The 24,849-nt window shown below is 33.0% G+C and overlaps 1 protein-coding gene and 1 long non-coding RNA gene across 6 annotated transcripts in view; one reads left to right on the forward strand and one right to left on the reverse strand.

Annotated features, from left to right (window-relative positions):
• Window positions 1–518, reverse strand: part of LOC130811548 (uncharacterized) — a 4,364-nt gene extending 3,846 nt beyond the window's left edge. For both annotated transcript variants that reach the window (XR_009041190.1, XR_009041191.1), the window contains exon 1: window positions 121–518. This is a non-coding gene — a long non-coding RNA (uncharacterized LOC130811548). The remainder of the gene's footprint in view (window positions 1–120) is intronic.
• A 12,363-nt stretch (window positions 519–12,881) lies between these two features.
• Window positions 12,882–24,807, forward strand: LOC130811549 (protein DECREASED SIZE EXCLUSION LIMIT 1). Of its 4 annotated transcripts, none has more exons than XM_057677880.1 (13): window positions 12,895–13,333; window positions 13,438–13,500; window positions 13,583–13,654; window positions 13,735–13,791; window positions 14,012–14,196; window positions 15,845–15,903; window positions 15,996–16,089; window positions 18,041–18,107; window positions 19,785–19,867; window positions 19,953–20,044; window positions 20,658–20,768; window positions 23,539–23,602; window positions 24,518–24,657. In XM_057677880.1, exons 1-12 carry the CDS (start codon window positions 13,227–13,229, stop codon window positions 23,560–23,562), a joined length of 1,014 nt encoding a protein of 337 aa, XP_057533863.1. In that variant the 5' UTR covers window positions 12,895–13,226; the 3' UTR covers window positions 23,563–23,602; window positions 24,518–24,657. The 4 variants fall into 4 exon arrangements, with proteins under 4 accessions (XP_057533861.1, XP_057533860.1, XP_057533863.1 ...); XM_057677879.1 differs by having other exon boundaries at window positions 12,897–13,333; window positions 20,658–20,764; window positions 24,518–24,807; XM_057677878.1 differs by lacking the exon at window positions 24,518–24,657 and having other exon boundaries at window positions 12,882–13,333; window positions 19,968–20,044; window positions 20,658–23,601.
• The last annotated feature ends 42 nt before the right edge of the window (window positions 24,808–24,849 follow it).

Below are 24,849 nucleotides of genomic sequence, written 5' to 3' on the forward strand. Positions count from 1 at the left end.
ATAATTAAGCGATTAATTTACCTTTTAATCGAGCTGCTTTACCTTTTAAATAACAAAAATTAAATTAGTACTTTTACTTGAACACATCTAGATTTAATCGAGTTGCTGGCCGAAATTTACCTTTTAATTGAAGCTTAGTTCCAAAAAACGACATTGAGTTTTGAAGACATAATCGCAGCTCCAATTTCTTTAGAATTTTGAGTGAAGAAGATTGATTTTCGAAGGCATAATCACATTTAATCGCAGCTTTTAAGAAGGATTTTGAGCACATACAACTTCAAGATGAATTTCTGGAATTTTGGAGTGAAATGAATGTAAAATTAGGAAGGGAAACAAACAGTCGAACCAGTAAGAGTTGATGAAAAAGGGTTCTGCTACATTGACAAATATTTTAGTTGGAGTATTAGATTAAGAATGATAGAGGAGGAGAGAAATATTATACTGTTAATTAATACCAAGTATATCATAATTGTTCAGCTTGATGTGACAATACAAGTGAATGCATTGTCTTTCATAATAGTGCCACACTTGTCTCCTTCTTTCATGTTTTGCTATATATATATATCTATAAGGTATTGTAATAGATGGACGGTAAAATGTAATATAAAGATAAAACAGATACAAGTTTATCTCTTATACTAATTTTCTTTCTTCTTATTCTTAACATGTTATCAGCACCAGCTCTACCCTTAATAATCAAGAAGGTAATATTTTTACAAACCTAATTAAGCATTTTTTTTCTTCATCGGTACCCACAAATGGACCAACAATCAAATGGTGTCAACATCATCATTCAAGGTGTTTCTAACACATTTTTATATTTTATAATTGAGTATAATTCCATACCCTTCACTACAAACCCAGCAAGGATTGATTTAAATCAGCTCCGACATAATAATCCCAATAATACCAATGGTCCACCTGTACCACCAACTCATAATTCACATGTACGACCAACTAATAATCCACCAGTTTCACCGACTAATATTCCGCCGGTACGACCAACAAATAATCCATCAACGCAACTAACTAATAATGCTCCAACAACAGCTGAAAATAAACCCTCACCAAGTAATAAAAGAACCAAAGATAATGAGGGAGGAACAAGTACTAAACGTTGCAAGATAAATTTAAATGACCCATAAAATAATTTATTTTAATAATGTCATTTAATCTTTATGTTCGTTTTTACTTTTCCAGCCGCCTATATGGACTGGCTAATATTATTTTGTAAAGACCGCCTTTATGGACTGGCTAATTTAGCATTGTTATCGTCTTTATGGACGGTTTTATCTCTATTTATCTGATCATGTCATCATATTATGTGCATATGCATTTGGTTATTTAAGTCTATAAATTATATAATCACTTAATAAACTCATAAAATTTGATTTCACCTTCAAATAATAATAAATAACGATTATAATTTAAGTAATATTTGATTCTATTTTTTTTAACAATATAATAATAAATGGTCTTAATTTACCTATAACACAGATTATTAGCCGACATAACCACATTTTTTCTACACAACATAAAATCCTTTTCTAATTGTAAAAATATCACCTTGGGAGGAATGCCATAGTGGTCCGAAAATTATAATTTAAGTATTTCGATTCTGAAAAAAAAATAATAATAATAAATAAATAAATAAATAAATAAATAAAATGTTTACCTTTTTACCCCTATAAATAGGGACTTCTACCGTCACAAACTCACACACACCACTCACACCTTATCCCAAACACAATAATTTTTTTTTTCCTTCATCTTCTTCTTCCTTTAACCATCCATGGCAAATAATACATCTACAAACACCCACATCAATCCAATTGCCGACAATATAAGTAAAATACTAGATGCATTTCTTATTATTATGGGTTTAATTGTATTACTCGTAGCGTTAATGCTCTACCTAATTATCCAAAAATAAATTATAAATCTTGCATTTGTTTAGCAATATGTATTTATTTTTTGTCTGTTTTATCATCTATTAATATTATCTATTTTATTTTTATTTATGATTATATTACGCTTATTGTGTTTGAGATATTAAATCAGGGGGAGATAAGACTAATATGCTTTAATATCTCTGATGATACACAAAATCATTAAATAACCTTGTCATTTTCTCAATTGTAGAAAATAATGGTTGATCTCAAAAAGAGAGAATTCAATGCCCTAGAATTAACAGGAAACAAATTTATACAATGGGCTTCAGATGTCAAATTATATCTAAAAGTAAAAAGTTTATTAAGCACAATAATTGAACTTAATCCCACCGACAAAGGAAAGGGTATTGAAAAAGATCCCATAAAAATTGAGGAAGATAAGGCAAAAGCTGCATCAATTTTGAGACATCATTTAACCGACAGTCTCAAACATGAATACACCAATTATGAGGACCCAAAATTACCTTGGGAAGAGCTAAATGAAAGATTTGGCCATAATAAAAGTGTACTTCTCCCAAAAGCCATAGATGAATGGCGAGAGTTAAGATTTCAAGATTTCAAATCAATCAGTGATTATAATTCAGCCCTTCATCTGATAAAATCAAAATTAGTCTATTGTGGACAAATAATAACAGATGAAGAAATGATAGAAAAAACATTATCAACCTTTCACGTAAATAGCATTTTGTTACAACAACAATATCGTGAAAGGCATTTCCGGAAATATCATGAATTGTTGAAAACACTTCTTGTTGCGGAGCAAAATAATGAACTATTATTAAAAAATCACAACAGGAGACCGGTTGGGACTATGCCCTTTAATGAAACAAATATGATTGAGAGGAATGTGCGCCATCGAGGTCGTGGGAACTATTTTATAAGAGGCAAAGGTCGTGGAAAATATCACGAAAAGAGCGGCATGAATACTTTCGAACAAGGAAATTTCTATGGCCGTAGTCGTGGTCGTGGTCGTGGTCATGGACTTACTCGTGGCCGTGGATGTAGCCACGTTTATGAAAGAAATATATTTTCCCCCCAAAATGATAATTTTAAACAAGTACAGAAATACAAAAGCACATATAATAGATGTGGCATGACTGAACATTGGGGGCGAACTTGTCGTACCGCCAAACATTTAGTGGATTTATATCAAGCTTCCCAGAAAAACAAAGGAAAAGGGGCAGAAGCAAATTTTGCAAATGAAGCAAGTACATCTGGGTCCACCTTAGATGTCTCCGATTTCTTTACTGAGAATGTGAACCTCCACAAACTTGATCCCCTAGAAGAAGATAATTACATCTTTTGAGATGACTAGATGCATTTTTCTGTTTATCTAACTTGTTTTTCATTTTAAGCTGTAATTCTCTACTTATGTTTTTGTATTCAGTATTCTAGCTTTATATTAATAATATAATTTTTTTTATCTTAGAAAAGAAAATGTCAGTAAATGGATCAACATTTCCTTGCCTCCTGGACAGTGGAGCAACACATACGATATTGAAAAATCGAGAATATTTTTCAAACCTAACATTGCTTGAGGCAAATGTCAATACCATATCAGGAACAGCAAAATTAATCGAAGGCACTGGAAAAGCATGCATCATACTCCCTATGGGGACAAAATTAGAAATAAATGATGTACTATACTCGAGTAAATCTCAAAGAAATCTTATCAGTTTCAAGGTAATTAGACAAAATGGTTACCATATGGAAACCAAAAGTATAAATGAAAAAGAATTTTTATGCCTTACAGCAGAAAGAAATGGAACGGAAATTATCCTTGAAAGGATGCCAACATATTCATCGGGGTTGTACCTCACCCATATTCGCCCGATTGAAATAAATATGATAAGATTAGACAATAAGGAGCTATTCACTTTATGGCATGACCGCTTAGGTCATTTTGGCACTGGGATGATGTATAAAATAGTAGAAAGTTCAGTCGGGCACCCACTAAGAAATATTAAGATTCCCCAGTCGAATGAGCTCTTATGCACCTCTTGTTCTCTTGGAAAATTTATTACTAGACCATCAGTAAATAAGATTGTTACTGAATCTCCTATATTTTTTGAAATGAATTCAAGGAGATATAAGTGGACCAATTAATCCACCATGTGGACCTTTTAGGTACTTCATGGTCTTAATAGATGCTTCCACAAGATGGTCACATGTAAGCCTTCTATCAAGTAGAAACAATGCATTTGCAAAACTACTTGCACAAATCATCAAATTGAAAAGTCATTTTCCTGATTATACAATAAAAAGTATTAGATTGGACAGTGCTGGCGAATTCACATCTCAAACTTTTAATGATTATTGCATGTCAATTGGAATTAAAGTGGAACACCCTGTGCCACATGTTCACACACAAAATGGTCTTGCTGAATCCTTAATTAAGAGATTGCAATTAATTGCAAGACCACTGCTAATGAAATCAAACTTACCATCATCGGCCTGGGGTTATGTAATATTACATGCAGCATCATTGATTAGGCTAAGACCTACAGCTTATCATAAATATTCGCCAATGCAACTAGTAGCTGGTCATGAACCAAATATTTCACATTTGAAAATTTTTAGATGCGTTGTATATGTGCCCATTGCTCCCCTTCAACGTACAAAAATGGGTCCACAAAGAAGAATGGGAATATATGTCGGTTTTGAATCTCCATCAATTATTCGATATCTTGAACCATTAACTGGTGATCAATTTCAAGCTAGATTTGCTGATTGCCACTTTAATGAGACAATATTCCTATCCTTAGGGGGAGAGAATGTGGACTTACAGAAAAGAAATATGGAACTTATTTGGAAAGCAACACATTTAGAATATTTAGACCCAAAAACAAAATCATGTGAACAAGAAGTACAACGAATTGTTCATTTTCAAAGTGTTGCTAACCAATTACCTGATGCATTCACAGATACTAAGAGAGTTACAAAATCACATATACCAGCAGCAAATACTCCAGCTCGAATAGAAATTCCTGATGAAAAGGCAAAAAGTGATGAAATTGTTGTGCAAAGAAAGCGTGGAAGACCACTTGGTTCAAAAGATTTAAAACCAAGAAAATTGAGAAAACTAGAAGGTGCACAAAATAATATTCAAAATGAAAATGAAAATAAAGAAGAAAATCAAGACATCTCCGATAATGAAAAGGATGAAAATTATGAAATCTCAATGAATTATATTTTCTCCAAGAAAAAATGGAATCAAAAAAGGATCATTCCAAATGAACCCTTTGCTTATTCCGTAGCTATTGAAATAATAAATGATGAAAATGATCTTGAGCCAATATCGATAAATGAATGCAGAAAAAGACCTGATTGGCCAAGATGGAAAGAAGCAATTGAGACGGAATTAAAATCATTAGAAAAAAGGGAAGTTTTTGGGCAAATTTTACAAACTCCAAAAGGCATAAAACCCGTAGGCTTCAAATGGGTATTTGTAAGAAAAAGAAATGAGAAAAATGAAATTATTAGATACAAGGCAAGACTTGTAGCTCAAGGTTTTTCTCAAATGCCAGGAGTTGATTATGAAGAAACCTATTCCCCAGTAGTTGATGCAACCACACTCAGATTTTTGGTGAGTTTAACGGTTTCTCAAAGCTTACACATGAGATTGATGGATGTCGTAACTGCATATTTATATGGGTCACTCGACACAGACATCTATATGAAGGTCCCTGAAGGACTAAACTTACCAATAAAGAATGTACCTAGAGAGATGTTTTCTATAAAATTAAAGAAATCATTGTATGGATTAAAGCGATCTGGGCGAATGTGGTATAATCGTTTGAGTGAATATCTTATGAAAGCAGGATTCAAAAACAACCAAATTAGCCAATGTGTATTCATCAAACGATCTCAAGTCGGTTTCGTAATAATTGTTGTGTATGTAGATGACTTAAATCTGATTGGAACCCCAAGAGAAATTGAGATAACAGCTAAATATTTGATGAGAGAATTTGAGATGAAGGATTTAGGGAAAACTAAATTCTGTCTTGGTCTACAAATTGAACATTTGAAAAGTGGAATATTTGTCCATCAGAGCAATTATACTGAGAAAGTTTTGAAACGATTTTACATGAACAAGGCTCATCCACTAAGTTCCCCAATGGTGGTACGATCACTAAATATAAAAGATGACCCATTCCGCCCACAAGAAGAAGACGAAGAAATTTTAGGCCCGGAAGTACCATACTTGAGCGCCATAGGTGCTTTAATGTACTTAGCGAATAATACAAGACCTGATATAGCATTTTCTGTAAATTTATTAGCTAGGTATAGCAATGCACCAACCGAAAGACATTGGAATGGGGTAAAACATCTATTTCGGTACCTAAAGGGAACTATAGACCTTGGATTATTTTTCCAGTCAGGAAATGATGTTATACTCACTGGATATGCTGATGCAGAGTATTTATCTGATCCACATACGGCCAAGTCACAAACTGGATATGTATTTACATATGCAGGAACCGTAATATCTTTGAAATCAACAAAACAAACTCTAACGGCTACATCCTCAAATCATGCAGAACTAATAGCTTTATATGAAGCCAGCCGAGAGTGTGTATGGTTGAGATCCATGATCGGCCAACTCCAAAGGGATTGTGGCTTAAACGATACAACTAGGGCACCAACTACAGTTTATGAAGATAATGATGCATGTATCAACCAAGTCAGAGAAGGGTACATCAGGGGAGATAGAACAAAACACTTGTCACCAAAATTATTCTTCGCACATGATCTACAGAGAGATAAAAAGATGATAGTCCAAGAAATTCAATCCTGTGAAAACCCCGCTGATTTATTCACAAAGTCACTCCCGTCAAAGCAATTCGAGTATTTGTTACGCAAGATTGGAATGTGCCGATTTCGAGACATATGTTAACTTCAGGGGGAGAAATATGCTCACTGTACTCTTTTTTCCTTTGATCAGTTTTTTTTTCCCCACTGGATTTTTTCTGATAAAGGTTTTTAATGAGACAGTTGTAGGATTATGAATGTCATAATAAAATTTCCATATATATGTAATGCATTCAAGGGGGAGTGTTGAGATTGATGTGACAATACAAGTGAATGCATTGTCTTTCACAATAGTGCCACACTTGTCTCCTTCTCCCATGTTTTGCTATATATATATATCTACAAGATATTGTAATAGATGGACGGTAAAATGTAATAGAAAGATAAAACAGATACAAGTTTATCTCTTATACTAATTTTCTTTCTCCTTATATTCTCTCTACCTCTTAACAATAATATCAATCTCAAGTATACATACCTTTTAAAAAAAATCTCAAGTTTACATTTCGTATCAATGTAACCAATATAAAAGGGATTTAGTAACAAAAAAATAAATGCCACTATAAATGCTATTACATCTTTGATTTAGTGACATTTTAATTAAATGTCACTAAACATATGTCACTAAAGATTAAATTTGTTGTAGTGGTATATTATGGTAAAAAAAAAATAAATCTAACATATCTTAGAGTATGAGGTTGTAAGGCAATAGTTAGAGTGCCCGGTAATAAAAATAAAAAATTGGTGAAGGAGGCCTATAATGCATATTTGTAGGTTATGTGGAATTTAGCAAAACTTATAGATTCTATCTTATAGTTTAAAATGACTTTAGAGTCAAGACTCAAGAGATGTAATCTTTGATGAAAAATAATTCCCATCAATTACTAGACCTAAGATTTACAGCCATGTACCATAACTAAAGAATTTGATTTTTCTAATTAACCAAATCTTTATAATGATCCCGTGACTTTTGAGGAAGAAGAGAAAAAATACTCCTAATTTACGTAGGAGTAAGAGACAAAGAAAATAAAAATCTTTTGGATTGGATTTTGAGGTGTATTTAATTGAAGGTACAAGAGATATTCTTTACTCTAGTGTTCCATATTTATATGGGGTAGGAGATTTGTTAACTATAGTGAAGCAATGGCTTCACAAGTTTTAGATTTTTGGGAAGAAGCTATTAATGATGAGATGGAATCGATTATGGAAATAGCACATGGTTCTTAGAAGATCCACCTCCGAGATATAAGCCTATTGGTTACAAGCTCCAAAAGAAAATGAATATTGATAGCACAATTGACAAATTCCAAGTCTGGTTAGTAGCTCAAGATTTTGGCAAAAACAAAGGTGTTAACCATTTTGACACATACACCAATAGCAAGGTTAACTATAGTTAGGTTTATTGATGTCAATAGCGGCATCGTTCAAGTTACTAATTCATCAAATAGACGTAAAAACGACATTTTTGTATGGAGATCTAGAAGAAGTAATTTACATGAAACGAAGGGTTTATCATAAAGAGATAAGAGGAAAAGGCGTGCAAGTTAGTTAATCCTCTATATGGACTAAAACAAGCACCAAAATAGTGGCATCAAAAGTTTGATGAAAGAGTCATGTCATATTGTTTTAAGTTAAATCAATCAAATAAATTTGTATATAGTAACTTTGATAACCAAGGAAATAGATTTACTATTTGTTTAGATGTTGATGACATGCTCATCTTTGACACATATTCGTTACAAATTGAGAAGATAAAAGTATTTTTGGCGTTGGTTTTCAAAATGAAGGATATAGGGGAAGTAGATGTTATTTTAGGGGAGTATTCAAATTATGAGATTAGATAATCAAATAATTTTAAGTCAATCTCATTATAATGAGAAGATTCTTAAGCGGTTTGAAATGCTGGAGTGTTGCCCAGTTTCGATTCCAACATATGGAAGTTTTAAATTGTTACCTCATGTAGGTAGTCCAATTTTCAACTTTCATATTCAAAGACATAAGATCTTTGATGTATGCAATGACTTGTAAAAGACCCCATATAGTATTTGCAGTTGAGAAGCTTAGTAGATTTACTAATAATTCGGGACCTATGCAATGGATGACTATACAGAGACGACTAAAGTACTTAAAGGGAATCAAAAATCATGGTATATGTCAAAGGAACTTTGATCCAACATATTTCTAAACACATACGAGGTCCTATTAAAACTCATATTCATATTGAAAATGGTGAAAATATTTAAGTTGAAGGAATTAGAATAATGAAATAATCTAGCAATTTTCAATTGTAAAATTGTCTCTATGTTCCTAATTTGTCTTAAAAATTATTATCGATTAGTCGGTTATCAAAGATAAAAAGTTGTAATTCTCATTGACTTTGATAGTTGTGCATTGCAGGATACTTGAACATGAAGATCGTTCGGCTTGAAACTGAGAAAAAAAGGTATGTACTGTGTGGATTTATTACTTCACCAAGGATGTTATATTGATTTACTTTGATGTGTGGGGAACCATCACTTGTATTCGATACTTATGGTTTTTTTCTATTGTGTCAAAAAAGTAGGGGTTTATGGTGGATTTGATTTGTGTAGTTTTGTGACAAATTGTAGTAAGGATTGTGTGAGAAAATCTGAATTTTTATGTTGATATTCGAATATGGATGTAGTATGATGATTTAGTCATTTTTGTGCATAATGCTTGAATTATGTTATTGTGATTAAATTGTTGTATTAAATTTATCTTCTTGGGAATAAAATTATGGAAATATGATATAAAAAATAAGTAAATAATTTTGAATTTTATTCATACTTATAAAATTAATTCATATCGAATTATAAAAGTTTAATAATTTTTTATTAGTATATTTCGTATGTAGATTGAATTGGTTTGATCGTTGAATAAATTTTGTTCTTTGGCTGCGGCGTGTGAAGGTGGCAATTTTGGACACGAGTTCTTTATCTCATTTAGCGAATTAATGTCATTTATAATTAATTAAAAATTAATTTGACTGTTAAGAGCCATGTTGAGTTTGGTGCCATCAGGTGGTTTAAATAATTTTAAAAAATTTAAAACATCTAAAAATTATGAAACTTGATACCTAAAGGAATGAGTACCTTCCGAAAGTGGTAACAAAGCCCACTTGAGTGTTTGAGGACTCAAATTGCCAGTAATGTGTCTTATAGTTACTGATCCTTTTTTTGTGTTCCAAGTTGTTCTTCATATGCTTGATTTGTTGTGAATTTATTGGTTGTGTTTGCGCACGTTCTTATACAGGCAACAACATATGTAGGAGGTTCCCTTGGGACTAGCTCTCCCAAAGTGGATTCCCCCAACTATATATTTCGAAAAGCTTTGACAACCTGAAGAGAACAAACGTCATAAGCCATAAATTAGTAGAGTTAAAGACAATTCATGTACTCAATGAAGTTGTGAAAGAAAAAGAAGTTAATAAAAAAGTTATTAAGTAATTTGACTTGGATTCTTTGTATGATAAATTAAAGATATGTCTAATATACAACTATAAATATGCATGTTTATATATGTCTTTGACAAGTACCTTGTTTATCCACTATTCTTTCTTTAGTGGGAAAACTATACGAGTCGAACTATTGCTAGTCCAAGAGAGAAAGTAGGCAATATCATCAAGACTATAAGCTAAAATAAACTCCAATCATTGTTAACCATAAATCTAAACTTTTTAAAAAGTATAATCAACAGATAGACAGGAAAAGCTAATTTATCTTTCGGTGAAACGATTTGCTATATTGAAACAAGTTGATACCGGGTGAAAGAAGGAAGCCTGCAGATCTATACTTCAGAAAACAACTCATGATGTCAAACCTAAGAATCATGTGTAGGGTCTAAGGAAAAGTTAATAACAAGCCTCATTATAAGTTGAACTCTTGAATATCTAGATATCTAATGGTCCGAGAGGAAAATTGTATATGTTGGGCTTGACTTTCTAAGAGAGCCAATGATTCAAGTAAAATCAATCCATCTTAAGGTCAATGGAGGTATTACTCAAACATTGACTACAAAAATAGATGCTTAAATAGTAAATGTCTTAACCTAAATAAACAACTTTGACTAACAACCAATCACCTAAACACCCGCTTGAAAATAGAGTTTGAAAAATTACTCTAAAGACAAGATGATCCTATAAATACAATATTTCTTCACCGAGAAAAGGACTTGGGATTTTTGGCTATTGTTATTGTACTAAGAGAAAGAAAGTTATCTTGCATATGCAAACTACTTGGGTGATTCTCCTTCATAGAATCATTCAACCATAAAGGACCTAGCATCCTATAAATATTCTTCAACCCACAAAGATACATTGAAACTAGTTAGATGGAAAATAAATGTACTTTGTGTACCAACTTGAAAATTATATTTATGACGTTTAAAGTGATGAAAGATTTTGAGTTATAAATATTCTCAACAAGCTTCCTATGAAACTTATTGAGTTGAAGAAACATTTGACACATGAAAAATTATATCTCCTTTTAAAGGTGTTGAATCTTTTAGCAACAACGAAATCGATTAAAAAAAACATTTTCTACCAGACTTATATCAAGAACAAACTTTGTAATAGCATGTGTGAAGAACATTTAAATGTCATTTAGTCACTTAAGTGGAGGGATGTTTGTTTGAATGTATATCTGACAACGATATTGCAAGACAATTCCAAACTATTGAACTTTGTCGCAATGACTTAAATTAAAGGTAATTATCAAGTTTTTATGACTCAAAAACTATGTTTTTAGCGTGTTTCAGCACATGCATATGTTAATTTATTTATTGATTTATTTTATTTCTGATAATTATGATTGTATGTTATTTTGATGTAGATAAGGAAATGAAGATCGAGCTCTTAGATGTTAGAGTATAAAACAAGTGTAGACATATTTGAGAGTCAATATGCTTTATCATATATTGATCTTGTAACGAATTAGCTGTGTTTTGCATTTTAATATAACCTTCTATTTTACGAAAAATTAATGCGAATTTAAAATCTACTTTAAGCATAATTTAAATTATATACCTCTATTTATTTGAGTTGCGAAATTCATCTTTTAAATCTGAGCTCTACTCTTGTCATCAATGATCAAAAGCAACGCTTCGAAGACACATGGATAATACCAAAGAAACCATTTTTCTAGTGGTTTTAAGAAAGCGTTAATTTCATCGTCATTAAAATACCTCACATTTAGTATATTAACTGTTGAAGTGCCCATTATATCCACATGTGAGTTGTTCCACATTGAAGAAAGATAAGCGAATATGCAATTTATAAATGAAGAGTAACTACTACTACTACCAATTGGTTTTGGCAGAGAACCTTCTTTGGGCTTAGAAATACGTTCTATTTTCTTCTCCTAGTTTGATTGACTAGACTGATTGTCTAAATTCTAACACGGTATCATAGCCCAATTTGTGGTTGGGCCTTTATAACTAGATATTTAATATTTACAAATTCTTGTGAGAGACGGTCTCTATGAGAAATCATCTCTAATTGGGCCGACCCATTATATATATTTTTAAAATATTGTAAGTAGGCATTAAGAATGATGTAAGTAGACATTTAAGATACTGAAAATAGGCATTAAGGATATGGTAAGTAAGCATTAAGGATAATGTAAGTAGACATTAAGAATACGATAAGTAAACATTAATCTTTAATGGGCTGGACTTGAGATACGTCTTTAAAAGATTCGGTCTCTCAAGAGACTAGCTGTTTAATATTTCTACTAATCAAAGGGTATTTGATTGGATGTTAAGTTTGTAACCCTTCTGAGGTGGACCATTATCTAAAAATAAAAATAATGTAAAAAATTCAATAGGACGGTGGAAATATAAGAATTTAAAAACGAATGTTCAGTATTCAATTCAGATTAAAACAAATATCCAAAATTCAGATAATTCAGATAACTGATTTTTCATATTAAAATCAAATCATAATGCACACTATCCGAAAATCCACGTATCCGAATTTTTGAATCTTAATTGATCCGATATGTGATTTTAAACACTACGAAGAAGGCTTATAGTGTTTTTTTTTTCCACTTACATGTGGAAAAAAAGAAAAGTATTATTTTTTTGCAAGACTTGAATTAATTGTTTTTTTGCAAGACTTCTCGTTAATCATTGGTTAATCATATTCACATGAGTATTATTTTGATTCATATTTTTGTATGGATTTCTTCTAAAACAACCTTATTCATGGCTTCTTGTTGCTAAAAATATCTATCTCACTTGCAAAGTGCAACGTACAATAATTTTCCTTGTTTTATTTGCTTATTTATGATGGATTCTTTTAGGTTAATTGTTGGTATGCTGGTTGAAGAATTTGCTTAATTATTTTGAGGGAAACGAATCAAAGTGTAGAGAACACAATAGAAAAGAAACTTAGAGAAGAAATTGCAAGTATTGAATTGAACATTTCAGTGGTAGCACAGAAGAATGAGCCAAAAAAGACCTCCCCCCGATCCGATTGCGGTGCTAAGAGGCCATCGCGCATCTGTTATGGATGCTTGCTTCCATTGGTGTAAACCTTTATTGTTTTCTGGGTATAATTTTACTCCTTGTGTTTTCATTATTGTAGAAGTATTTGTTGTTATATTGGAACGTGATGTGCAAGTTTTAGTTACTATCGTTTGTGGTTGATTTACAGTTCAACGGATGGAGAATTAAGGATATGGGACACGGCACAGCATCGAACATTATCATCTTCATGGTATTTATTTAGTTTTTTTTGGGTTTTGATTGATTGTGTAGAAAGTGAAATGTGTCCTTTGTCAAATTTTTCTCTGTTGCAGGATTCATAGTGCAGCTCATGGGATTATGTTTGTTGCATCTGATCCTTCAATTGGAGATGACAAAGTTCTTAGGTTAACTTACTCGTTCTCTATGTCTGTAATTGAGGCTTATTTTTGATTCTATAGCTGATTTCTTTCTTTACTTGTTGTAGCCAGGGTAGGGATGGAACTATAAAATTGTGGGATATTGGAAATGGAGGACTTTCCAGGTATATTTTTGCCCTAGTAAAGGTGCTTTGTATCTGATATCTGGATTTTGCGGTCAAGATGTGAGACAAAATCGTCGAGAGGACCCATTTATTGCTCTTGTAGTGGTTTAAATTTTAAGAGTGTTTTGAAGATTGCTTTTCGATGTTCCCCTGTATTTGATGCTGGTTATGTTTACGTGAGCTGGCTTTGAAGCGTCTGATGTCCGAGTAACTATGGCAGGACACCCTCGGTTATTATCACCACAAACTCTTACCACTTTTGCAAATTGTCATTGTTGAAGAAACCCATGACTCCGGTGAATAATGTTGAAGCATGCATCCAGGAGCAACATGTTGGTTGTAGTGGCGATGAGATGGCAAACTCATTGCTTGGATCTATGCCTGAACACCAGTCAAAATTTTTAGGTGAGACTAGTCGTCTGTCTTCATGTCATTTAAAAAAATTCGCACTTGGTTTTTTCTTGCAAAACAAAACATCTTTTTCCATGCCGCAAAACAAAACAAAACATTTTCAGGTGAGACTAGTAGTATCTAATCAAGTGTTTCTCAGTACTTGGTTAAATACTGCTGCTTCTATGCATTTAACTATAGAGGTGGTGCTACTTAATGAATTCTTATAATTGTTTGTTAGATGGTTGCAAGATGATTGAGGCTTTGTTTGACTTGTAAGTCAAACTCAATGAGGAAGTGTGTTTTTCACCTTTGTGTTCATATCCTATGTCTTTCAGTATTAAGTGACTGGGTCCAGGACCTACTGATTTCCATAAAGGTTGATCCGAGAACAAGACGTTACTTTTTTAGACTAGGTTGAATACTCACTTTGCTCTCTTAATTATTCGAAAATGTCCCCAAAATAGAAATCTAAGTTCTAGAGCTAGACACAGTCCAATCCATATTGTCATTGGGTTGGTGTGCCATGCCCTAGCTGAACACTGTAATTTTAGGGGTGTTTGACGCTTAGGAAGTATCCTAGAATTTCTTTGACTTGGGGGATTGTCAATGTAGTGATATAAGGTTAAGAAAATATGTTGTAATTGGAATTTGCAGGCTTATGCTTATTTTTCTAGATTTCTTTACATTTTTTATCCAGTGATCAAATAAGTTCTGGATGTCATGTACCAAGTAAGCACTTCCTCTGCTTCTTGAGGAGGGCTCAAAACCTATTTAAGATTTCACAGCAGGTTCTTTTTTTGTTGATTATCCAATAAGTTTGATAGTATTGCTCCATTAATAGTTGACCTCATTAATACTGCATGATATGGAATTGCCGTGTGCATTTTTGTCTATGATCTGCCATAAAGCTAGAAGATCATATTGAGGAGAGAGGGACTATCAAATCATTTTGTAGTCATTCTGGGTTTCTGACCATGAATCCTCTGTCTGCTTCTGGTGGAAACTTAGAAATTTTGTCATTCGTAAATCATGGGCAAAGATGGAATTTTGTTGCAAAACTTGTCAATTATAAAACATTGTCCTATTGTAAAATTGATATGATATGAGGTATTTAAGCAGACCAAATTAAATTTAAGAGTTATAATAATTACCATTAGTTAATTTTGCCATCCTAACACCCACATGCCTGTAAAACCATGTATCCAAAAATATGTATGATAACCCCTTATTTAAAATGGTAAAAGATCAATAATATTGATTCATTGTCCAGATACATATCAATTGCTTAGCATTTTCGTGTAAATTTTATCAATTACTAGCTTTTTTAAAATTTCATTTCCATAATTTTCAAAACTTGATGCATGTCGTTAGCTGATGATCAAAGTTAGCAAGTTTAAACCTCCAAAGGCAAGGATGATCTATCATTTTTAAATGTTATTAGCGCTGTGTTTTTCCACCAGATTGGTCTTCGTACGATTGTATCCCTCTCCCCTCTTGTGAGGATGTCTTGGCTATGAATGTATGCTTGGTAATTGATTGTAGCTCAAAGTATTTTCTGATTTTGTCAATTGTAGTAAATTAGTTAATGTATATCTTTCTCAATCTTCTTCTGGATAAATGCTAAGCAGGACTAATGTTTTTTGTTAAAAAAATTATTTAGATAGTGTGCAGATTGAAGGTCCAAATTACGTGGCGGTTGCGGGAGAACAACCCTCTCAGGTTGATGATTACTTGGCTTGGAAGAACTTCTTTCATCCTATTAAATGAATTTTACTATTTATAACACTACACTATGCTATTAATATGTAAAGGTTGAGATTTGGGATCTCAAAACTGCAGAGAGGTGTGCAAGACTTCCACAAACTTCTTCAAGTGGACTTGTGAGTGATTCCAAAAGTGCGAGAGGTATGTTGGATACTTTTACAACATTTAAACTTATTGTTTTTCAAAATGCTCTTTCTAGTTTAGACTTGTATAGTTATATGTAATCAATTGTGGGCAACTTGAACCTGGTTCGTATTTTAATGAATTGCTTAAGAGCATAAACTTGAGTCTGGTTCTGGAGTGGGTTCATAAATGCAACCTTGTGCCCTTCTGCTTTCATTTCCGAGTTTCCAACCACAATAATACCCCTATGAGTCTCATTTTCTATAACGGCGAGGGGTTGTACATTAATTTTTAATATTTTAGTAACACACCTATAATAATAACCTAAATATTATATGACAAATGAATTAGTGTCAGTTACAAAAGCTAAAAATCTTTTTTCCTTGAACTAGTAATTTCTTTAGGAAACTTAAACCATTGTATCTCACGGAGTGGACCGACAATCTATGAGACGGAACTTTCATTTCGGATCGCGGGCCAAACGCGTCCCAAGTCTCAGCTGACCGTGTTCTGGTTTGTTGGGCTGTGTGTTCCTTCTTCATTCGATTTCTACACAAGAAATTATAAATCTGCAATTGAATGATTCTTTACCGGCTTCAAGACACGAGGGAGGAAAAATTGAGTCCTCGAGTGTTGTTTGACTTTAGAAAAGAAATAATTGAATGTGTGATGTTAACAGTTTCCCCTTGCCAGGTGTATTTGCAATAAGGATAAAGTTGTTTTAATGTTTGTGTTTGAAGTTTATATCGCATTTAGGGTTTGAGGTTGAATCCTGACTTAGTTGGATGTAGATCTTTGAATATTGAGTTGAGTATCTGCATAGTACGTGCATATTACCAGCAAAGCGAATCATTGGTTCTCCTTTTCTTTGATTTTACATTTACTTGTTAAATTTTCCTTTTATTTTTCTTTCTTTTTTTTTTTTTTCATTTTTTCACTTGGTTTTTCCAGTCTTCTAGCTTCTTTTTTTATTTTTCTTATTCTTGGTTTGTTTTTTCCCTATCTCTTTGATAACTATGTGATAATACAAATAGACAAAATATTTTAGAATGTGGTTTTTAGAACTCATTTATGTCATTTTGCGTTATATACTTATGTTAGTAACTTAGCACAATGATAATGAATGTTCTAGATCTTTTATGCATTTATAATGCGAATATCATTTATCACATTGTTATAAGTATCAAATATGCTTTAGGGTTTTTTGTAAGCTTTTGAGTAAAAAAAAGTGTACCTTGCGTACGAAAAGTTCACACTTTCACCTTACACCTTGCACGTAGGCTTCGTTACCCTTGTGCACATCTTTGTGCCTTGTGCCTTTTAAATTTAAGCTTTGTATAGAACAATTGTATCAGGTAGAGCTTAAGTTCGTAGCCTGTAAGATAGCATATAGTACACTACAAATGTATTGAACTTGGCACTTTGATATTGCTTGAAATCTTAGAATTACTAATTTGAAATTCTAACCTACAATATAGTACACTACAAATGCTAAAACCAAATTCTGGTCTATTTGCTTTATGGGAAAATGCACATCATTTGAATTCTAATGATATTTGTAATGACCGTATTAAAAATTTAGAACTGCTGATGTTTCGTTGTGACTGGTATGTGATATGTATTTTATATATTGCGCTACATAATCCTCATCAACGTATCAACTTGTTGAGAAGCTTAATAAAAATGATATATTTTTTGGTCATGTAGTCTATGTTTTTCAAAAATGTTTGCAAATGGAAACTAGCGATATGCTCTGGCAAATACACATAATGAGAGACTTTCTTATTACTTCCCACAAGTTTGTTTAGCATTATCAACAATCTTTTAGGACTAAGGCTTTGACATTGTTGTAGCATCAACAATAGTTAAATTTATAGCTTTTGTTTTTCCTTTTGTGTGCAATTTAGGTTTCTCAGGTTAACATCGTAATGTAATTGAGTGTTTTGTGATGTAATTGAGTTTTGTGCAGGAATGTGCATGGCCTTACAAGCATTTATTCCTCCAATGTGCCAAGGATCCCTTCACATCTTGGCCGGGTATGCTCAACAATTTTGAACAGTTTTTCCTGAACTATTTCCTTTTTGTATTTTGTCAATCGTGGTGATTTTTTCTTAATTCGATAGTGATCTTGAAATTAAAGGGAAATAGTAGGTCATTACTTGAAAATACCATAACTTGAAAATATTGGCACAAAACTCAAAAATTTACCAAATTTTAGATTAATCTGGGTCTAAAAAAGGACACTATTGATGTATATGTATGCTCCTTTCCAAAATTTCTCGCTTGAGAGCTAAGAAGAGCTTCTACTTGTTTGAACTAAGACCTACATCTTTTTCACCGAAAAAGCAACCGATCCAAGCTTCCAACAAACAATTTAAAAGATGAAGTATCTTTAATCTCTTCATGCTCTAGTTGGTAGGCGATCTCGAGTTCCCTGGCTTACTGGGTCAACATTTTTCTCATAAATTAGTAGACCAAGCGCTATAGTGAGGTATGCAGTACACTTACTTGGATACAAGTATAGGAATAAATATTGTTCTGAGTTGGTTGGTTAAGCATCATGCCAACATTTCTACTCAATGTAATAGGAATAAAAGATAGCGTATAAACTTCAATATGTTGAGTTTTAAACTTTCTGAAGCCTTGTATAAGTGATTACTTTACTTTGTGGGATCTAATGATTTTGTGACTATGGTAAATTATTCTTGTAGTAGAATGAGGTTGGGAGATTGTTTAATAGGCTGGATTATGTGCTCGAATTATGACAGTAAACAATTGAAGAACACAAAGAAATAACTATAAGATAGGAAAATGTAACGTGTATTGATTGTAATCCCAAACGTTACAATGAAAGAGTGGAAAACAAGCATTTGAGAGGCTTGCACTCGGCCAAGAATGAACTCACTGAAAAACATGTACAATATTTCTGATATCTTTCTCATTTCCTTCTCTTCCTTAATTAAACTACTCTCCTCTCTTCTTGAATATACCTCCTAACTACTAATGCTAAAAAAACTTGTAGTCGTTGTTATTAACATCGTGATTATGATGTACAATCTTACGATTCTACGTATCAAAAATAAGCAAGCGATCGAATCGTAGATCGGATCATGACGTTGTAAGATCGCACGATCCTAATTAGAATAAATTTTTGAGAGGTAGGATATAACACAATTCTACAATCCTACGATCCGATGATTTCATCTAGAAAATTTAGTCTCAATTATCTATTTCACATACTCACATACACATATGATTGAAATATTCCATAATCATTCTTGTTGGAAAAGTAGAGTTTTAAACTAGTTACTAAAAGATTTTTCTTCGACTCCAATCTTTTGGGATTAAAACTCTCGCATTGTTGTTATTGTTGTCATCTTGAAAACGAAGTCAAAGGAATTTTAATTTACAAATTTGAAATTTTGAAGCGAATAATTGTGATTAGATACTAAATATATTAGCTAAATTAGGTTTATTTATAGGATCATACAATCCTACGATTCGGTCGTCTTACCCTCTGAATGATTCAAGTAGGATCTTGGATCATGACAGCTTTGCTCGTAATACCCTTCTAGTCAATGTATCACTGATTGCAAGTAATTGGGTTTCACTATTGGTTCTTAAATTATTAAATTATTTGATTTACTATCATATATTTTAAACCTTATAAACCAAATTCATATGTATTGTACTAATATCTTGAAACTTGATAGTTATGAGGATGGGACTATGGTGTGGTGGGATATGAGAAATACTGCAACACCCATGACTTCTGTGAAGTACCATTCAGAACCAGGTTTTTCTTCTTTTTTCCTGAAAGTAGACATGGAGTTTTTGAGTTACCCTGTATTGTTGTGATTGTACCCAGTTCTTGATTGCAGTTCTAAGTTTGGCAGTTGATCAATCATGCCATGGAGGTCTCTCCAGCGCTGCAGATGACAAGCTCTTTTTGTTCAGTATAGATCACGATATGGTAATATTTTAATATTATATGCACTGTTTCTGTTCTTTTAAAGCTTACCATCATATGGACCAATATTGACTCTGCAAGTGGCATGATTCAGAACGAGTGTTGTCGTAACATTTTTGTTGCCTGCCATACATATCTTGGAGCTTATCACACATGTTAAGCGTCCACACTAGGATGTAGTGATTTAGCTTCACGGGATAGATGAACTAGCCTTTCTTTCAGAACCATAGAACAACAATCATTATCTAGTAACAATCCTGCAATAGGTATGTGTTTGGGGAGGTCTGGATGCACGAAATTACTAACGAACATATTAGAGGGATAATTTTGCTTTCAAGATAATTTCCCCCAATACTGTTGATGTGCTTCTGAATTTTGACAGTTCTCAGCTCCAAACTGATCATATCTTTTTCCTTCTTTTGATGTCAGCTTTCACGTTGATATTTTCTTGATTTCATTTTAGAAACTAGATTATACATCATATTATTTGTATTCTCCATGAGAATGGTATATCTTGAAAATTAGGTTACTGATGTATGTGAAATTGTTCTTGCAATACTTGGGTTTCAATATTTTCTTGGAACTAAGATGTAGATGTTATTCGTTACTTTTCCAGGGAACTTGTGTGGTCAGGAAAGAAATTAGCTTGGAACGTCCTGGAATAGCAAGCGCTGCAATCCGTGCAGATGGCAAAATAGCAGCGACTGCTGGTTGGGACCGACGGTTGGTTGTGCACTCAAACTGGCTACTCTTTTCTTATTTCCATATTGGCTACTCTTTTCTTATTTTATATTTTGTTGATCATGGTTTTAGTTTTCTCTGTAGTTATATTTGTTTGTTATTTTACATTTCTATAACATTGACAACATGGTTATTAAAATCACGATTCTATGATTTTACGATGCAAAAATTAGCGAGCGATTTGAATCGTAGGTAGGATCTTAAGTTGGTAGAATTATACGATTCTAATTAAAATAAAACTTGTAGAGGTAGAATCATAACACGATTCTACGATCCTACAATTTAACGATTCGATTCTACAAGTTTATTCTTAATTTTTTTTTAATTTTTCTTAAATTTAACGATCTATCATCATACATTTTAAAAAATAAATTTCTTCATCGGAATGAAGATTTAAACTAATTATTAAATATTTTTCTATTCCGTTCTTAAAAATGAAGTGAATGAAACTTTAATTAATAAACTTAAACTTTTGCGGTGAAAAATTATAACTAGATAGTAAATTTAAGTTTATTGTAGAGTCTTACGATTCTACGATTCGATTCTACAGGATTGAAGGATTCCAACTAGAATCCCGATTTTAACAACTTTGATTGACAATCTAAGCTAGGTCACTGCGGTAGTGTGCTTCTGTTATGGTGTCAAATTTGGTGTACTTTGTGAAGTTCATTCTGGAAAGTTTCTGTTACACAATTGAGTTACAATCATGCTTATTAATCTTTTAGGTTCATCCTCGTCGCTAATTTTGTTATAACCCGTATTGTTGGATTAAGATTTTTACGTTGTTGTGTGGCGGTCTTGAGTGGTAGTCTTCTTGGATTCTCATGCTTCAATCAAACGTTTCTATACACAACTCACCATTTCTTGCTCACTGCTTTTCATTAGCAGACATAGACTTTGTAAAAAACTAGACTTGTCATCTCATCCAAACAATGGAAAGAAACCTCTTGGAGATGATGCATTATCATTTTACGTCTGACAAAAACAAATTGAATTGACTTGGATATGATATTGGTCATGCATAGATCTAAATCTTCCGTTCTTTTCCGAGTATGAAGTACACACAATTAACTAGTGTTACATTGATATCTAATTTGCCTTTTACATTTGCAATTCTCACAAGATGGGTCAATATCAAACCAAAAATGGCCATAAATTCGCTCGTCTCATTTCGCAATTTGCTAAGGTTTGCCGAATCTGGTAACACTGCAGTTAACCATTCCGAAGGATAATGGTTTCTAATCATACATTATACTAAAAAGCTTGGAAAATTCCAAGTGTCACAACTAAATTGAGTTTGTCAAATTGAACTCATTTATTGGATAAAGCAAAATGCAATGGCATTTTGTCTTGATTAATATCTCTACCATTAAAGTATCTTTAACTAGCATTTATTTATAGTTAAATTGAGTAAATTAGAGAATATAATATACTACATAATTTATTTTTGACAATTTCCAAAATTACAGAGTTAATTTATACATATAGCTGTCAAAATTGAGTATTTCTACTGCTTATTATCTCTGGCTTTATTTTTTAATGTCATATGTTTATGTATGTCAATGCTAAAAAATCGTGCATTGCACGAGTTTCTACACTAGTATCTTATAATTGTCTGAAATGACCCCCTCCTGAACATAATGGTCTAGACCTACACGAAGACAGATTTGGTATCAATAGGTACAAGCTAATGTAGGGAAGTCAGGATGTATGGAACCTTTTTCTCCTAATGTTCTTGTGTGCTTTGTCAATATGTTCGTGTCATGTAGCATTATCGAGATGCAAATTCTCTTTGTTACTGCTATGAATGTGATAGGCATTGCCATTTCTACCTATGCTTGTCCAAGATTGTGCAACTGTCGGTTCGATATCTTGGTCTGATGTCAGACGAACAGGAGTTGGATCAATGGAGTATGGCGCATTAAAAATAACTGTCTGACATTGTTATTTACTTGGGAACTGAACTTCTGTTGGAGGAGGAAAGAGTTAAGAGTAGATGTAAGAAGTGAGGCTTAAATGCCCCTTCAGCATCTTGCGAATGAATTTTAAGAAATTATTTGGGGAAAGATGATGGGGTACAACGCTGGTCATATGGATCTTTGATAAAATTCTCTTAGCATTTAGTTCAAAGCCAATTTGGTAGTTTTATTTATTCTATGGTTCTGACCTTCACATATGCCTCACTGTTGGCTGGGGTGATGATTAGTTGAGCCAAACTTGAGCTACAGGTCGGTCAACTTGCGCTCAATGCTCCGACATTCCATGCTCTGGTTGGCATTATAGTTAACTTGACCGTAATTTAATGCTTATGTTACAGTACATCCAACCTGACGTTATAGTCAACTTGAGCTAAAGGTTCGCCAGGTACATCCAACCTCACTTTACCTCGCCTAGGTAGGTGCCACTCCAGTGGCAACGAAGTAATTTATTCTTGATGTTACAGTACAAGTCATGCTCCTTTGTTTTAGTTTTTCATACTTGACCCAGTTCTTGAGCGAGAACTCAAACAAATTGACTTGAGCAAGCTCAGATTTGACTCAAGCATTCTTTAGTTGAGGTTTTCCCAATTCAAGCTCTGAGTAGTTTGTGAGTAGATTCAGATCATCATCCCTGCTCCCCCAAATTTAAATCAACTACGATTGCTTCCATTACAACTTTCTGGCGGGTGTTTGATTATATAATTCTTTATTCGTATTTCTTCACTGTATATCAAGGAGGTTGTTAAGCTACACTTGACCCAGTTTGTTTGATGGCAGAGTCAGGATCTACAATTATCGTAAAGGCAATGCTTTGGCGATACTGAAATATCACAGTGCTATGGTATGCTATGCATCTTCTTTTGTTTCATGTTACATGAATTGCAGTGTGTCACTAATATCTCTTTGAAACTCTAGTGTTTGCTAATGGCTGGCTTCATATGGCTTGTTTAATATTCTTTCTGATCTTGGATGGTAATAAGGTATTTTAATTTACAAAACCTGCATATAATCATCATGTATCCTCCCGTAGATGTAGGGAGCATGTCCATAGAAAGCCTTGTTATAAAATGTTCACTATGGCAACAGGGTTGCCTTTTCACGTTGGAAAAAGAAGTCCGTCAAAAGAAAAAAGGAAAGGAAAGAAGCTGCAACCTATGTTACTTGGACTCGGGTACTGATGTTGGATACTGGTACATGTTTAAGTGTCGAATCCGTCTAAATATACAATTTTACGCCTAAAATGAAGTGTCTAAGTGCGATACCAATGTCCTAGGAATAAGGATTTGACACAAATACGTGAAACACAATGAAGAGTCAGAGTAACATAGGCTACACCTATTACTATTAGGATTTTGACAAGATATAACCTGCAAAATCTAATTCAGCATTATTGTCGAGAGTCTTCGTACGAATTAGAAATGGGCATTACTTTAATTTATGAAGAATACTGAATGGTGATTAGGGTTTCATTCAAGTTTCATGCACAAGACAAAGTGTCCGAATGTCATACCCTTATAAAATGTATAATGCCGAGGTGAAATGAAAAAACACTTATCTCATTATGAGCCATATAATACACAATTTTAGACGTGACTAACTGGTTGTTCGGATGGTCTTGTGCTACATAGTAACCAGATGCGTTAGCAAGTAGCGAAGTAAATGTAATTGTGCGATTCTCGTTAACATTCATTGTTTTGTTTCATCTGCTTTGTTTTGTGTGACCTAAAATGATCAACTAACTATCATATGGATGCAGTGCAATGCTGTGTCATTCTCCAGAGACTGTAAGCTCCTTGCGTCTTCTTCAGAAGATACTACTGTTGCTCTATGGGAGCTGTATCCACCTCGAAACACGACTACAGAGGTGCAATAGATGGTTTATATACAAATTATATATTCAGAAAATTTTAATTTGTAGGTTTTGCTTATGTATGGTTTCTGAATGGTGGTTGATTGATTAGCATAGTAATTAGCAAACATATTAATGTTCTTAAACTTTTGGTTATATATATTATGTGTTACTCCATGTTGCTTGAATTTACCAAATTATTGATGCCTCTTACATTGATCGCCTAATACTATTTTCTC

The sequence above is a fragment of the Amaranthus tricolor genome, chromosome 4 (assembly GCF_026212465.1).
Source record: "Amaranthus tricolor cultivar Red isolate AtriRed21 chromosome 4, ASM2621246v1, whole genome shotgun sequence".
Classification (NCBI taxonomy): domain Eukaryota; kingdom Viridiplantae; phylum Streptophyta; class Magnoliopsida; order Caryophyllales; family Amaranthaceae; genus Amaranthus; species Amaranthus tricolor.

Bases quoted from the DNA above. Each gene is read 5' to 3' on its own strand.
- LOC130811549 (XM_057677877.1), top strand. From the start codon at position 13,227: ATGAGCCAAAAAAGACCTCCCCCCGATCCGATTGCGGTGCTAAGAGGC. The intron at 13,792-14,011 runs GTATATTTTTGC...TAACTATGGCAG, and splicing joins GGAAATGGAGGACTTTCCAG to GACACCCTCGGTTATTATCA. The intron at 16,090-18,040 runs GTATGTTGGATA...AGTTTTGTGCAG, and splicing joins TGATTCCAAAAGTGCGAGAG to GAATGTGCATGGCCTTACAA.